Source organism: Prionailurus viverrinus, chromosome B1, assembly GCF_022837055.1.
Source record: "Prionailurus viverrinus isolate Anna chromosome B1, UM_Priviv_1.0, whole genome shotgun sequence".
Taxonomy (NCBI): Eukaryota; Metazoa; Chordata; class Mammalia; order Carnivora; family Felidae; genus Prionailurus; species Prionailurus viverrinus.
In genome coordinates this window covers 127,446,088-127,461,591 of record NC_062564.1, presented here as the reverse complement: position 1 = coordinate 127,461,591, position 15,504 = coordinate 127,446,088, and the positions used below count along the sequence as shown (strand labels likewise).

Here is a 15,504-nt window from a genome sequence, read left to right as displayed (position 1 = left end):
CTACATATTTTTGTATTGCTTAACCCCAAAATATGATATACTAATATTAGAAGAAAACAATATGACTATACCCAGTACCACCAACAATATAATTACAAGAACACTCACTTCACTCACTTTACTGTACTTTGCTTTATTGCGTGTTGCAGATACTGAGGGTTTTTTTTTTTTTATTGTTTAAGAGACAGAGAGAGGGGTGTGTGTGTGTGTGTGTGTGTATTTGTGTGAGTGGGGGAGGGGCAGAGAGAGACTCCCAAGCAGGTTCCACACTGTCAGTGCAGAGCCCAGCATGGGGCTCAAATTCATGAACTGTGAGATCATGACCTGAGCCAAAATCAAGAGTTGGACGTTTAACCGACTAAGACCTAGGAGCCCCACATATACTGTGTTTTTTACAAAGGTTTGTGGCAAACCTGTGTTGAGGAAATCTATTTTGTATTATTTTTCCAAGAACATTTGCTCACTTTGTGTCTCTGTGTCACATTTTGGTAACTCCTGCAACATTGCAAGCTTTTTCATTATTATGGTGTCTGTGATCAGTGATTGCAAGGTGCTGAAAGCTCAGATGATGGTTAACGTTTTTTTAGCAACAAAGTATTTTTTTAAATTTTTTAATGTTTATTCATTTTTGAGAGAGAGAGACAGAGTGTGAGTGGGGGAGGGCCAGAGAGAGATGGAGACAGAATCTGAAGCAGGCTCCAGGCTCTGAGCTGTCAGCACAGAGCCCGACACAGAGCTCAAACCCACGAACTATGTGATCATGACCTGAGCTGAAGCCCGGTGTTTAACAGACTGAGCCACCCAGGCGCCCCACAACAAAGTATTTTTTAATTAAGATATGTATATTGTTTTGTTTTGTTTTGTTTTAGACAATACCATTGCATGCTTAGTGTAAACATAACTGTATACAGGGAAACCAAAAAATTCATTTGATGTGATATTCGCATTGTTGCAGTGGTCTGGGACCGATCCCACAGTATCTCCGAGGTATGCCCCTACTAACAACGGTGTACGATTTCTATTTTTTGTCCTGAGAGAATATTTACAATAAAATGTATAGTCAAATGACTGTGTTTTACTGTGATATTTCTTAAAACAGTTCTACCTCACTAATAAAGTACTTAGGTACTTTACACACTTCATGCATCAATTTGACACAGGTTTATTTGTTTCACTTTGCTTTTACTTTGCAGTGTTAGCTTTTTAAAATATTTTTGTTGTTTTTATATAATTATATAAAATAGTTTAGTTGATGGTTTCAAAGTTAAGTCCACTAAAAAAATTTATTCAGAGAAGTTTAGCTTTTATCCCTGCGCTCTAACCTACTCTCTCCCGGTGGGTAACTTTTTTTTTCCTCAATGACTCTTTGTAAGTTTTTGGTTGGGTGTGTGTGTGCTTGCGTTTTTTTATGATGTAAAAGGTACTCACAGAGTTACCAATGAGCCACTCTTTTTCCCCTAAGTATGTGTCCAAATCTTGCAGAAGATGAGGTCCATCATATGTAAGAAGCTCATTAAACATCTGATCCTAGGAGAGAGAGAAAAAGTTCACTTTAAGGATAATAGGAAGAAAAATAAATAATATGATTGGAAGAGGAAGTAGATTTTTCCATATTTATTCTCCCGTATGAGTTGAGAAAGGAAGAGAAGTAGCTTATGTGTTGTTGGTGGGGGTGGTTGCTGTTTTCAAATGTGTGACACGGAGATTGGGGTCTGATTCTTTATACTTAGTCATCCCTTTGTTACTCATGGATTAAAAAATAACTGTCACCAGTTCTTACAGCTTCTTTGTATATGATGACTAAATATTTCGCCCACAAAAACTTTTCATGATTTTTATCTTAATTTTTACTGAGAAAAAATGATTCCATTATGTTTTTACATTTTTAAAATTAATCTTTTTTCTTAGGCTCACTCTTTTTGAAGTGAAATGACGTAACTGAGGCTAAAGAAATGAATTTTAGTTTGCAAGGCTAGGTTCCTTTTGTTTGGCAGTCTTTTATTTCCCCATTGCACTTAACAGAAGTAATCTATAATAAATCATTATGCTCTCGGGCTTTTATGCGTTTTTTCTTGTTGGCTTGACATGGTGCCTTAGTATGAGCCTTGTCTGCCTTGAATATCATCTACAAAACCATCATCTAGGTGCACTCTTTTGATATATTATGTAAGCTAACATTACAAACCAAATGTTCTTAGAAGAGACCATGGCCTCTTTCTTGGTAAGAAGTGTTTGTTTATATATGAAAATTCTGGCTGGTGTGTATCTTGGATATGAAATGTAAGCCAATCTCAAAAATATTATAAAATATGTGTGTACATATGTTATTTGCTAATAATGATAAATGATGTATAATAAAATCCAGCCTTTATTAAGACAGGTCAGGTAGTGAATTAACTCCCTCACCAACTTGCCGATTTCCTTTGTTATTACTATAACTGCTAGGTAATAGAGATTACTGTAACATAGTGCCTTAGGTTTGTAGAGCACAGTTTGCAAAAGCATCATTACATATCTACATACATTGGTCAGATTTTATAAATGAAACATGGGAAGTTTGTCATTATTTTGCCTTTTTATTTTTTCCACTGTTCTATGCTACCTTCATTCATAAGGTTCTCTCTCTATCATTAATATGTTCATAGTTTACAATAAAACAGTGTGAGTTCTGCCTCTTACACATCATGTGCAAGCTGAAAAGTAATGGACCCAGATCCATGTGGCACTTCCCAGAACCCAGCCCAGCTCAGCATCAGTTGGAAAGGTATTTATGGCCAACTTGACTCTCCTAGAATAGCTAGAAATGGGAAGGAGTCAAATGGAACAGGATGTAGCTACTGGACAGGTTTCTAAAACTTTTGTATTCTCATCTGCACAATTTTGTTCCTTCTTCTCATGTGCATTTTCCACAACTTAAGGTCAGGTATATTGATGCTTGTGCATATGCAATGCCAAATAAAAATCCTTTCTCTGCACTAAAAGAACCTTTTAGTGCAGGTTCTCTTTATATGTTTGGTGAATCATCTAAGTGATTCATCTCCTCGAATGACATGTAAATTATAACCAGCATAATTATTAGTATTTAAGAATCATTTTGAAGAATACTCGCTAAAATAACACAAAGAAGATGAAATTTCATTACACATCCTTTTTTCCAGATGTGTACTTTTAAAAATGTATTTCCTTATAAACCCTAGATAGCCACTCGGTAGACTCAGAAATCTCCTTCTTCCTCCAGAGCATTGTAAGTCAGGAGGTTTTTGAACCTGAGAACTGATGGCTATAGTATTCTATCAGATGACTTTTAGGGGAATTCTATTTCTCCAAAGCATTTGTCTTTAAATCCACACTTCCTCAATCATTTAGTATTGGAAATGGGCCACTGGCATTCCTTCAATCCTGCTCATCTTTCATCTTCCCGTTCCCATTCTTTAGGGGGAAACTGAAAGAGATATGTTGAATAACCAGGGAAACACAAGTGGTAACTTCGAGGATTCTCAGGGTGACCAATGTCCAGAAACATATTTTGCCTTCTAAATTTAATTTTTTAAAAGTTGGAAGTGGAATTTTTTAGCAACCAATACTGTAACATTTATAATTATGTGTGTTTGATAGATCTTTAGGGCTCATACAGTAAGAGGGCTATTTTCACTGTCCGTCCATCTTCACTGTATCAATATTCTGCTCTTGAAAATGGTACCTGACCACAAGGTGGCAGCAGTGCAACCTACTGCCAGGAGACTAGGCAATGGAATATACTGCCACTTTTGCCTGTTCATTATATACTAGCCAGATTCTGCTTATTAATCAGATGGTATGTAGCCAATTGCAATATTTCTGTAACATGTCCTCCTTTCATATGATTTATTTATAAACTTGGATTATATCCTGTGAATTTTGTTTTTTTAGCTGGAAGGTATGTAAGAGCATGGTTATTCTAATACAAAGGTAGGTTACTCTAATCATAAACATCCAAAGAATATTTTCCTCTGGGAGTTAGCTTCTATTATGGAGCCTCGGCCACAGAAGAGTACAAAATAGAGAAATAGAGAAGAACAAGCCCATCGATTGATAGATTGCCAATCAGTAGGGTCTTTAGCACATCGAAGGGAAAGTTTTAGATACATTTCTCTAAATTGGAGATTATGTATCTACTTGTCTCTGCACTTATAAGGATGTGTTAAATATAGATGGCCATGTCTGACAAAAGGAAAAACAATGAGCAATGAACTATATAAGCACTATTAATTATATATCATAGAATAATTATAATATCTAATATTTCTCAAAACATTGCTACCTTGTCATAGGTACTCATGCTAACTTTTCATTAATCCTGCCAACACACTTCAAAGTAGATTCTGTGGTATCCCTACTTTACAGACAAAGAATTTGAACTATTGATAGGTAGTTATGTGACAACTAGTAAGAAGGGAATCAGAATTCAAGCCTGGCAGTGTGACTCCAGAGCCTGAAGGTAATTGCTATAAATCAAAGCTGAGCTTTTATTTTAAACTTTGTGCTGGTTAGTCAGCCATTACATTCATGTCAAGGAATCAGGAAATGTGAATACTTTGATGTTCCAAATATCTCTATTGAAATCAGAAATTCCTAGTTAAGTAAGTTGTATTTAGCATAAATATGTTTAAACAAATTGATAAGACTGTCATCCCATGCTGTAACTTTTGGATACAGACCATAAGCGATAAGACATACATAGTGACCAGCTGCTGGCATTAAAACCAGCGGTTGAGAACATGGAGTCTGAGTCCGAGTGGCTGGGATTTGAATTCCTTGTGTACTACTTACTAGCTAAATAACCATATACAAGTTACTTATGCTACATGAACCTCAGTTTCTCCATCTGGAAAAATGAACATAGTTTCTCCCTAAGGGAGGCCCTGGGTGTTAGTCACTAATTTAAAAGAAAGAATGCACAGGTGATGAGGCAACTCCATAACCACTCTATCTCTTAGTTTCTTCATGTGCAGAGTGAGCATGGTGATAGAAAGCACTTATCTCACGGGTGGATTGGGGGGACTGGCTGAGACCACGTGTGTGAAGGGGCTGGAGCCACACCCGCACGTGGTGTTTGAGAAGTTCAGCTCTTGGTGTCTCTCACGCATCACATATGTAGTGCCTGCTAAGTGAGAGGTGCAGTGCCAGGTGTGGAGACATGAGTGAGTAGCACGGACATAATTACTACCCTCATGGGTGTTCTACTGGAGGAGACAAACAAGTAAATATATTTGAAAATACGATTGTAATGAGGCCCTACAGGACACCACTAGGGGGCTGTAATGGAGAATGACCAGCAAGGTCTATTTAGAATTCTGGATAAAGATGATGGATGTGACACACATACATATTTTTCATCCAAAAACCACAGTAAATACGTATTTTTGAAAAGATAGAGCCCACAAAGAGGTGGAAAACAGGAGACAAGACAAAACAAAATTTGAAGCCGTAAAGAAAATGGTTGAATGGTATCCGCAAAGGTAAAGCTGAAAACTTTAATATCTACCTCATAACACCCTCAAATGGTTCAGGAAGAGGCAAGATATATCGAGAATTGGGGGTAAGGAGGTAAAAGAGAGGATAATGTGAGGACTGGTGGAAGGCTGTGGAAGAAGTCGTTTTAGCATGAGATTTCCTCCTTCATTTTACACTTGACACGTGCCTCTGCCCCATCATTAGCAGAAGGCTCGAGAGGGTGAAATCGATGGTTTGTGGGTTGGGAGTTGTCATTCATAATGTATTCAAAATAGGAGATTAAATGAATATATGCACACTGAACTCTAAGTTCTGAGATTCTTAGCCCTCTCTTTGCTGATTGTTTCTCAGAACACTGGCAGCCACAACTTTATTTCCAGGCAAAAGACTGGAAGTCCTCTCTTGGGACTCTTTCTAGTCCCTAAAGATAGTGCTGTGGGGAAATACTCTGCAAATGGCCTGGTGATGCTCAAAATCAACGAACCCTGTCCACATGCCGAGGGCTTTGGGTAAACTTTTTAATCTTCCTATTCTTTATCATGGATTATAAAGGGTGGTCTGGCTTGTGGGGAAAGACAGAGACCAAAAAAAGAGGAAAATTAGGGTAATAAAGATCTCAGGATGACAACTGTGCACCAGGTGTTTAGGGTGACCAAACCAGACTGAAGCAGTGTGGCACACAAGACAGACATATCCATGCTGTCTGTCATCATCACACCTCTTGTCATCAAGCCTTCATTTTAACTTTTGGAATCCTGGAGGATGCACCCCAAATAAAGAAGTAAGTAAAAGACAGAGATGGCATTCAGGAAACAATAGGACTCCACTCAGGAGAAAGACATCCCTGGGATGACAGTGAAGGGAAGTCTGGTGAAGACAGATGTGCAGAAACCTAGACAGTTCAGCAAAAGAGAGAGGATCTCGGCCAGGTATCTCCAAGAAAATAGGGGACATAATAGATTATCTGGTATCATTGACCTTGTGGAAAATCGTATTGGCAGGCTACTGGATGGTGTGGGAAGGTTTAGTAGTAAGTGTAAAAGCAATTAGGCAAATGAAGGAAAGGCAATTAGTAACTTCGAGGAGGTAAAGTGAGAAAGGAAATAAAGTATAGTACAATTCACAGTTCTGTATATTTGCCTAGGAATACTAATGTAACAACCAAATATCAATTTGAACAAAACATTTTAATATCATTAAAATTGGGAAGAAGGGAAGCAGAGATGATGATTACATAAGAGATAAATTCTTATTACCTTAGTAATAAGTCCAGAGAAACGATCTAAAATTAATGAATCAAAGAAAGCCATATGTACTTGTCTTAAAGAACTAGCTAAACGAGGGTTATGTCTGAGGAGGGGTTAATGTGAAGAGGTAAAGCAGGAAATCGCTGTATTTTGTTTTAAATTTAATGTAATTTGATATTTTAAAACTACAGGTATGTCTTACTTTGATAGAAAGGCCATTTTAAAGCAAACCACCTAATGCCTGGCAAGTGGATATGATTAATAGTAACAACAAACTGATCACATTACTTTTATATCTTGTTTTTTCTCTGCCCAAGGAAAACGTGCCATGAAATCATCCAATGTGTCCACAATCGCATCAGCTTGACATCGTTCCAGTTCTGTTTTTCCAGCCAGGTCTATAAAATAAGACCATTTTAAGCCCAGAAATACACCGGATTTGATCGACTATATTAAAATGTTAATTTTTTAATAGGCAATATATTCTTATAGTTCAAAAATTCAAAATATAAAACTGTATCCAATGAAGACTAACTTCCACCCCCACTCCCATCCTCTCATTGTGCTCCCTTACCTACCATTCTGTTCGGAAGGGGGGGCAGGGGTTGGTATTCTTCTATTATTTCTTTATGAAAATAAATCTATATATCCCACTCAATATAAGCATCCCCCATATATCCTACAGATCTTTCCTCACAAGTTTGTTAAGGGCATCTTTGCTCCTTTTTCAGCTACATAGAAGCACCACTGTCTAGCCTCTGCTGATTAGGTTTGTTTCTTTCATGTCTTTTACTAATATTACAATAAATAACTCGTACAACAAATAACCTGCGTTATCATTGATACTTCTCTAGCATTTAGTTTCATTCTTCTTTACACTATAATGTTCAATAATAAAATTGATGAGTAGCAAATATATGTCCTGTATTTTTTTTTTTCGGTTATCAAAACTCTTCAACACAATAAACATATTACCTGTGTTTTTGGTCAGGTATCTTGCTATTGCTAGGCTCTGGTGAAGGTTAAGTCCATCGACTTCCAAAATGGGGATTTTACCAAATGGAAGAGCTTAAAATAAAAGAAGCAACAATAAAAAAAAAATCAACTTCCGTACCAAAATCAGTAATAATTCTTCCATTTTTACTGATAATTACAGAAATAAATCATGATTTGAAAGTTATAAAATGTTTGAATATTTATTCTAAAAGGGACAGTAAGCACCAGAATCTTCATAAGTTTTATATTTTTATTTAAAAAAAATTCTTAATGTTTACTTTTGAAGGAGAGAGAGACAGAGACAGAGCATCATTGGGGGAGGGGCAACGAGAGAGGGAGACACAGAATCAGAAGCAGACTCCAGACTCTGAGTTGCTGGCACAGAGCCCCACGCAGGGCTCGAACCCACAAACCGTGAGATCATGACCTGAGCTGAAGTTGGAAGCTCAACTGACCGAGCCACCCAGGCGCCCCTTGATAAGATTTTTTTTTTTTTTTTTAAGTTGTCAGAAGACCTACTACAGAGTTAGTGGCCGCAGCAGGTCGAAAACCCAGGTTTACAGTGACACTACATATTAACCTGTGTATTACCTCATATATTACATAACACTTATTACTTATCTTTTCAAAAACCTTTCTTTTAAAGCTTCATTAATTTTTGTGGCTTCCATGAGCAATAACGTGAGTTATTCTTTAAAACCATAATCTAAGGAAATGGAGAGTTTGATTTACTTATCGAGTTATGGTAAGAAATTTAGCCAATTTTGATGAGAGACTATGTGAAGTATATAGTAAGGTAGTAAGTAAGCAATTTGTACAAATATTAGGGCAGACTCCTAGCAGATGTGTTATTTTACCTGTAGATCCTACTTTGTTTTATCTCAATCTATTATGTTTTGTCAGAAAGAAACATGTTTTTATAGAAAAATTCTAAGTTGTAGATAAATAATAACTACCATATAATTACAGCTATTTGAGTATTTTAATTGCTTACTCATATGTATTTAAAAACAACATCATAATGTATTTATAAACCACTTTTTTTATTTGATAACCTCTTTTTGAAACCTTTCCAAATCAATGACACATCAGCTTTTTAAAAAAAAAAAATTGTTTTTGGGGGGCCTGGGTGGCTCAGTCGGTTAAGCGTCCGACTTCAGCTCAGGTCATGATCTCGCGATCTCGCGGTCCGTGAGTTCGAGCCCCGTGTCGGGCTCTGGGCTGATGGCTCAGAGCCTGGAGCCTGCTTCCGATTTTGTGTCTCCCTCTCTCTCTGCTCCTCCTCCTCTGTGCTCTGTCTCTCTCTCTGTCTCAAAAATAAATAAACGTTAAAAAAATTTTTTTAAAAATTGTTTTTAATGGTTATTTTTGATAGAGAGAGCACAGTGCCACCCAGGCGCCCTGAAACATCCCTTTTTAATGGCTGCATTATATTTTGTCACATGTATTGATCACAATATTCCCAACCGGTGCCTTAGTTTGGGAAATATCATTATTTTGGAAAGGGAGAAAAGAATAAAGTGCCACTCATAATCCCATGACCCTAATGCAACTAGAATCAACCTAGAATCAGCCTTCAAGTGTCTTCCATATGCACATTAAATAAGTACAAGATGGATTACAGTTCACATCAGGAATAAAAACATCCTTGATTACTTACCTAAGGAGTGTGCTAAGTACAATTCTAGGTGCCTGAGATACTGCAGTGAGCTAAACAAAGTCCCAAATAAAGCTGACACAAATCGCGATGCCTTATTCAGAGCAAAGTATGTGATTAGAAATTAACATGCTTAACATTTAGAGGGCTGCCCCCTTTATGCTAGGCAGTGTGCTAAATATTTCATGTACCCATTAGGTCCTCTGGTACTTACAACAATCTTGTGAAGTAGGTATTATCTCATTTTATAAATGAGGAGATGAGGTGAAGAGAGGTTGTGTCAAGAGTCCAGGTCACCTACTTGGTAGAGGCTCAAACTGAGTTCAGTTGGAAACTTTGCTCAGCTGTTTTGCTAGTTCTAAGAGCTATATTTTGTGAAATACATTAAAAATCAGAGCAAACCCAGAGGACAGTAGCCAAGTTAGAGAAGGGTCTGAAAACCACTTTTTATAAGGATTGGCTGAAAAACTTGGCACTCTTCACTGGGGAGAACAAAACAAACGAAGTGTAACCTAATGGCCACCTTCATATATGGCACAGCAATCAAAAGGATGAAAAATTGTACTTATCCTGACTATCTCTAAAACGCAGAACTGGAACTAAAAAGTAATTTAAAAAGGGCAGATATTAACTCAAAATGAAGCATAATTTTTTAGCATTGGAACTATTGATGATGGAATGTGTTTTCCTGCGAGATGGTAGGCTTTCAGCTACTGGCAGCATTTGAGCCAAGCTCGTGATAATTGCCAACAGTGGGAATAAAGAAATTTAAGAAGATAAGTGCCAAGGCCTTCATTTGGTTCCAGAAAAAAATAACTTTGGGGTTGTTGGAGATGTAACTAAACAGGAGCATCTGTCAAAGAGCTTTAAGGAATTTAGTGACGCTGAGTATAAGGCTGTGTGATATGGCTGCCAAAGTAAGCACTGTGATCTTGGTAAAATGTCCTTGGAGAGTATCTTGGACTTATGCTAAGAGTGGTGGTCCCATTGTGCTCTGTGCTCTTCTAATGCCTGGAACATTGTGTTTCCCCATAGGCACCATGCATTAAATGGTGGACATAATCTAACAGTAGCTTGTCCTTCTTCGGTAGTGAGGAAATCCAAACTAGGGGACATAAATGGAACCCTCCAGGAAGAGAAGAGAGTTGTCCCTTGGACCCCCACCTCATATAACCCATGGGAAACAGCATATAAATCAAGAAGTAGAGTCAGGGCTAGAAAGTTTGGACTGAAATTCACAATGATGATCAGAGAAACAAGCAAGGAAGTTCTAAAAGTTGATATCTAGAGGAACAGATGTATGAGTTAGCTGGGACTCAGTTCTGAACTCGGCCAGTGAGCTTTATCTGCACTCAGAGTATTATCATTGAACTGACTACACAGCAATGTCTTTTTTTCTCTATGATCTTAAAGATACTAAATTTCCTCAAATAATTGGATGTGATAGAAGGAATAATCTATTCTCCACAGATTAAAATGATAAGTCCAAGGCCAATGTATGAAAACCATAAGGAGATAGATTCTAATTTTGTGTAAAGAAGAGTCTTTTAAAAGTTTTCCTCCTTCAAAAATAAACATTAAATTTTTTTTAAAAAGAACAAAAATAAATAAACATTAAAAAAAATTAAAAAGGTTTTCCTCCTTTTCTGTTTTCTGTTCTCTCTTCCCAGAATTTCACTGAGACATTAGACATCTTCAACTTGAGTCTCAATTTTTCTAATCTTTTTTCTCCATTTTTTATTTCTTTTTCCTCCTGTGCCTTCTGGAGAAGTTCTTACTTTTTTTTTATCATTTTATCAATTTGACTTGTTTTGTCTATATCAAGTTTTTAGTTTCAACACCTTTTTTGTCTCTGAACATTCCTTTTTATAGCATATTTGTTCACAATGTATAGAATATCTGTTCTCTTTGAGGATTTTCTATTTTTGAAATTTTTTTCTTGCTATATCATCCTGATGCCCTCAGTTGATTTTCCCCCCACTACTTCTTTGTGTAGGTCTGTTTCATATTAGAGGCCTTCTAACAAATATCTATTAAATTTTGGTTTGCCATTCCTGTTTTAAATAAGTGAAAAGAATAAAAGCTAATTGGAACCTCAGTGGACATGGGGAGGGCTTACAAACAGACTGGGCTGGGCCGTGTCACTGAGATGCCCACCCGTTCAGTGTCTGCTAGACATTTCTCTTGGACTGACCAGCTTCCCTGGAGACAACATTTTGCATTTCCTGCCCGAGGGATACTCATTTGGTTGCAGCATTCTGACTGTAGAGCAGGGGATAAGGGCTTTGGGTCTCACTATTTAGTTTCTAGATTTCCGTTGAATCCTACCTATAATATTTTGTCCTCAGACATGACTGGTGTCCTAGAATCCTCTGGGTCGTCCTTGATTGAGAGTAATCTCCATCCTTCTTCCAGGGTGGGAAAAAAGATCTTGTGGTCATGCTGCTGCCTCACATTCTTCTAGTCAATCCTCTGTCAGTTCGGTTTTTAGAGTTCTCGGTTGCTTCCAATTCCTGAGAATTTGGGGGGATCCCTGAAGTGATTCAGCTTGCCTCCTCCTCCTCTAGGCTTATATTTGAGCATCAGTAGCCTACTAAGTCACCTTACCATTCTGTTTTTGTTAATGTTTATTTATTGATTTTGAGACAGAGAGAGAGAGAGAGAACAAGCAGGGGAGGGGTAGAGAGAGAAAGAGAGAGAGAGAATCCCAAGCAGCCTCCAAGCCGTCAGTGCAGAGCCTGACACGGGGGTGAACTCACAAACCGTGAGATCATGACATGAGCTGAGATCAAGAGTTGGTCACTTAACTGACTGAGCCACCTAGATGCCCCATCATCTTACCATTCTTGGGCCTGTTTTCCAGCTTTGAGAATTTTGTGCTATTATATTCAAGCTTGATTTCTTTGTCTTTGTAGGGCTTTGACTTTTTATTTTTTTAAGAAGTACTTCAATGTTATTTCAAGAGAAAAAAAATGTCAACACCTGTGTGCAGGGTACCAGGTTTGACTTGGAAGAACTTCTTAATGGAAATATCCAATGATATTCTAGGTTATCACAGAGGGCAGGTCATAGAGGATTTCAAACACCAGCGAGCATTCCTAAGTCAGATGGGAGATGAGGCCAGCTAAAATATGTAATAAACTGCTTTTCAACATCTGCTCTTGCCTTTTTTCTCAAAGCTATAAAATCCTGGATTTTTAGCTGAGCAAATGATTATCCACAATAACATCAGCATTTCCCAGCTTCCCCTGTAGTAATGTATGACCGCATGAATAAGTTCTTACCAAGGGGCTACAAGCAGAAGTGAAATGTAAAACTTTCTGGTCATGCTGTTGAAAGAAAGAGATGTGCCCCTTTCCCTCTTAGACTTCCTGTGAGCTGAAATGTGGAAGGAGGGGGAGCTATCTTACACTATATAAATTAGACAACCAACAAGGGGTGGCAGATCAACAGAAAATAACGAGCCTAATCTTTGACAACTTCATGGAGCAGCACCACTATACCAGCTTGGGCTTTTATGCAAAAGAAATGAATTTCTATTCTCTTTAGGCCATTTTTGTGTTGGGTGTCTGTTAAAGCATCTGAAACTATGAATATATATATATATATATATATATATATATACATCCTAACCACCATGAACTTTAAAATTCCTTTCGACTCTAAGAATCTGTGAAAATATTAAGAAAATGTAGCAATTCCGTTTTTAATAACATAATGGAAAGTCAAGGTAGAAGAGGGTATGAGGCACTCAAAGAACTTATATCTAAAAACTAAAAGGCAACAGTTGTTATATGTAATGTCTGTGCAACTTGCTATCCATCTTGACTTCATTAATGAATAAAATTTAATTTCACCTATTTTACGTCCACAGAGTTAAAAATCCCATGTACAAATTCTGATGGCAGGGGGAGAGTTTGGATATTAATGAGAAAGTTTCATGATAAAAGGAAATGAAATATTCAAGCCCTCCAGGGAAGAGTTCTCTGATAAGAAAAAGAGTGATTACAGGGGCAATGACTTTTAAAGAACTCATGTTTTTAAAAGGCATGTGGTGATATGTATTGTTAATATGCCAGTTATCCTGGTGTTAGTGGTTTTATTCATTTATATATTTATTTTAATATAATTTATTGTCAAGTTAGCTAGCATACAGAGCATACGGTGTGTTCTTGGTTTCTGAGGTAGATTCCCATGATTCATCACTTACATACAACACCCAGTGCTCATCCCAACAAGTGCCCTCCTCAGTGCCCATCACCCATTTTCCTTTCTCCCCCACCCCCATCAACCCTCAGTTTGTTCTCTGTATTTAAGAGTCTCTTGGGGCACCTGGGTGGCTTGGTCGGTTAAGTGTCCGACTTCTGCCCAGGTCATGATCTCGCGGTCTGTGAGTTCGAGCCCCTCTTCAGGCTCTGTGCTGACAGCTCAGAGCCTGGACTCCGTTTCAGATTCTGTGTCTCCCTCTCTCTCTGCCCCTCCCCTGTTCACGCTCTGTCTCTGTCTCAAAAATAAATAAACGTTAAAAAAAAATTAAAAAAAAGAGTTTCTCATGGTTTGCCTTCCTGTCTGTAACTACTTTTTTTCCTTCCCCTCCCCCATGGTCTTCTGTTATGTTTCTCAAATTCCACACATGAGTGAAATCATATGATATCTGTCTTTCTCTGACTGATTTATTTCACTTAGCATAATACCCTCCAGTTCCATCCACGTTGTTGCAAATGGCAAGATTTCATTCTTTTTCATTGCTGACTAGTATCCCATTGTATACATAAACCACATCTTCTTTATCCATTCATCAGTTGACTGACATTTGGGCTCTTTCCATACTTTGGCTATTGTCGATAATGCTGCAATAAACATTGGGGTACTTGTGCCCCTATGAATCAACACTCCTATATCCTTTGGATAAATTCCTAGTAGTGCTATTGCTGGGTCGTAGGGTAGTTCTACTTTTAGTTTTTTGAGGAACCTCCACATTGTTTTCCAGAGTGGCTACAGTTATTGGCATCTAGTGCAAATAACTTGGGCCACTGTATGAAATTGACCTGTGTTTGAAAAACAATTCTACCCTGCTAGGACTGTGAACGTAGATTACATAAATTCTGTGTGCTATAGCTATCCCAGCTATAAAATAGAAACAATAATACATCCCATGAAGGCAGGCTGGAGAAATTAAATGAAATGAGTCTGGGGAGTATCTACTAGGTGCCCGATAGTCTTCCAATACTCAATAGTTGTTTTCTTCAACTTCATCTTTATGCAAGTTTGTAATAACTTCATCACAAAAATGTGAATTTTAACCATACAACTAATATTTAGTTAGTATTTCTAGGTGGATTTCATGAACAAAAGAATTAGCTCATCTATTTTTTTCTTCATTCAGAAAAAAAAAAGCACCTAGGGGATGACTCACAATTTACTGAGAGCCACACACTTTTTAATGTAATAATATTTCTAATTCTTCCCCTTTGTCTTGAGTGCTAAGTAGCATGTTTTCATTTGGTTACCTGCCCAATTCGTCAATTTGCTCTTTCTTCTGATCAAACATCCTAGTTTTGCTCACATATCCATCCTTCTTTTGAATAGTCACATGCTGCATGAAAATAGATTCCACCCCCAACTTCAGAGGTAGACTAGATGGTTCAAGGTACTTCTTATCTGCTTTGTCGGTTCACATGCAGACACATAACCCAATTTGAGCCAGTGAGACATGACAAGTTTGCCGACGTCTTCTAGGAAAGATTTTCTTCACTCAACATTTATGGAAGCAGTGCTCTTTCTCTCTCTCACATATCTCTCGACATTCCTGTTCAAGGCTGTGGGGCTGGAACCGCAGCAACCTTATTGTTACTTGTTCCATGATGCCGCCAACACACAGAAGAAAGTCATCTCTTGAAACCTGTCCTATTTCTGATTTTTGGTTATCTGAGACAACTAATTTCCTTGTTATCTAAGCGATTTTGAGGTCGGTTTTCTGTTAGAGCAGCATATCTGATCCCTTGTCCAAACATTATAGGTATCTGCAGTGAGCCCATCCAATTCCAATTGTCAAGAATAATGACTTTGGTATTCCCCATTTCAGCTCTTCTGACACAGCTTTGTGTTGTT

General features: G+C 37.7%; 1 protein-coding gene across 10 annotated transcripts in view; it reads right to left on the bottom strand.

The window, feature by feature from the left end:
- HPGDS (hematopoietic prostaglandin D synthase) overlaps positions 1 to 15,504 on the bottom strand; it is a 45,327-nt gene that overhangs the window by 5,015 nt on the left and 24,808 nt on the right. For 9 of the 10 annotated variants that reach the window (XM_047855676.1, XM_047855675.1, XM_047855674.1 and 6 more), the window contains 3 exons: positions 7,716 to 7,808; positions 7,029 to 7,138; positions 1,429 to 1,527 (listed from right to left, as the gene is read on the bottom strand). In XM_047855676.1, the coding sequence (XP_047711632.1) occupies positions 1,429 to 1,527; positions 7,029 to 7,138; positions 7,716 to 7,808 (302 nt within the window). Of the gene's footprint in view, positions 1 to 789; positions 1,528 to 7,028; positions 7,139 to 7,715; positions 7,809 to 15,504 lie in introns of those variants that run through there. The other variant, XM_047855682.1, reaches the window with a different exon arrangement.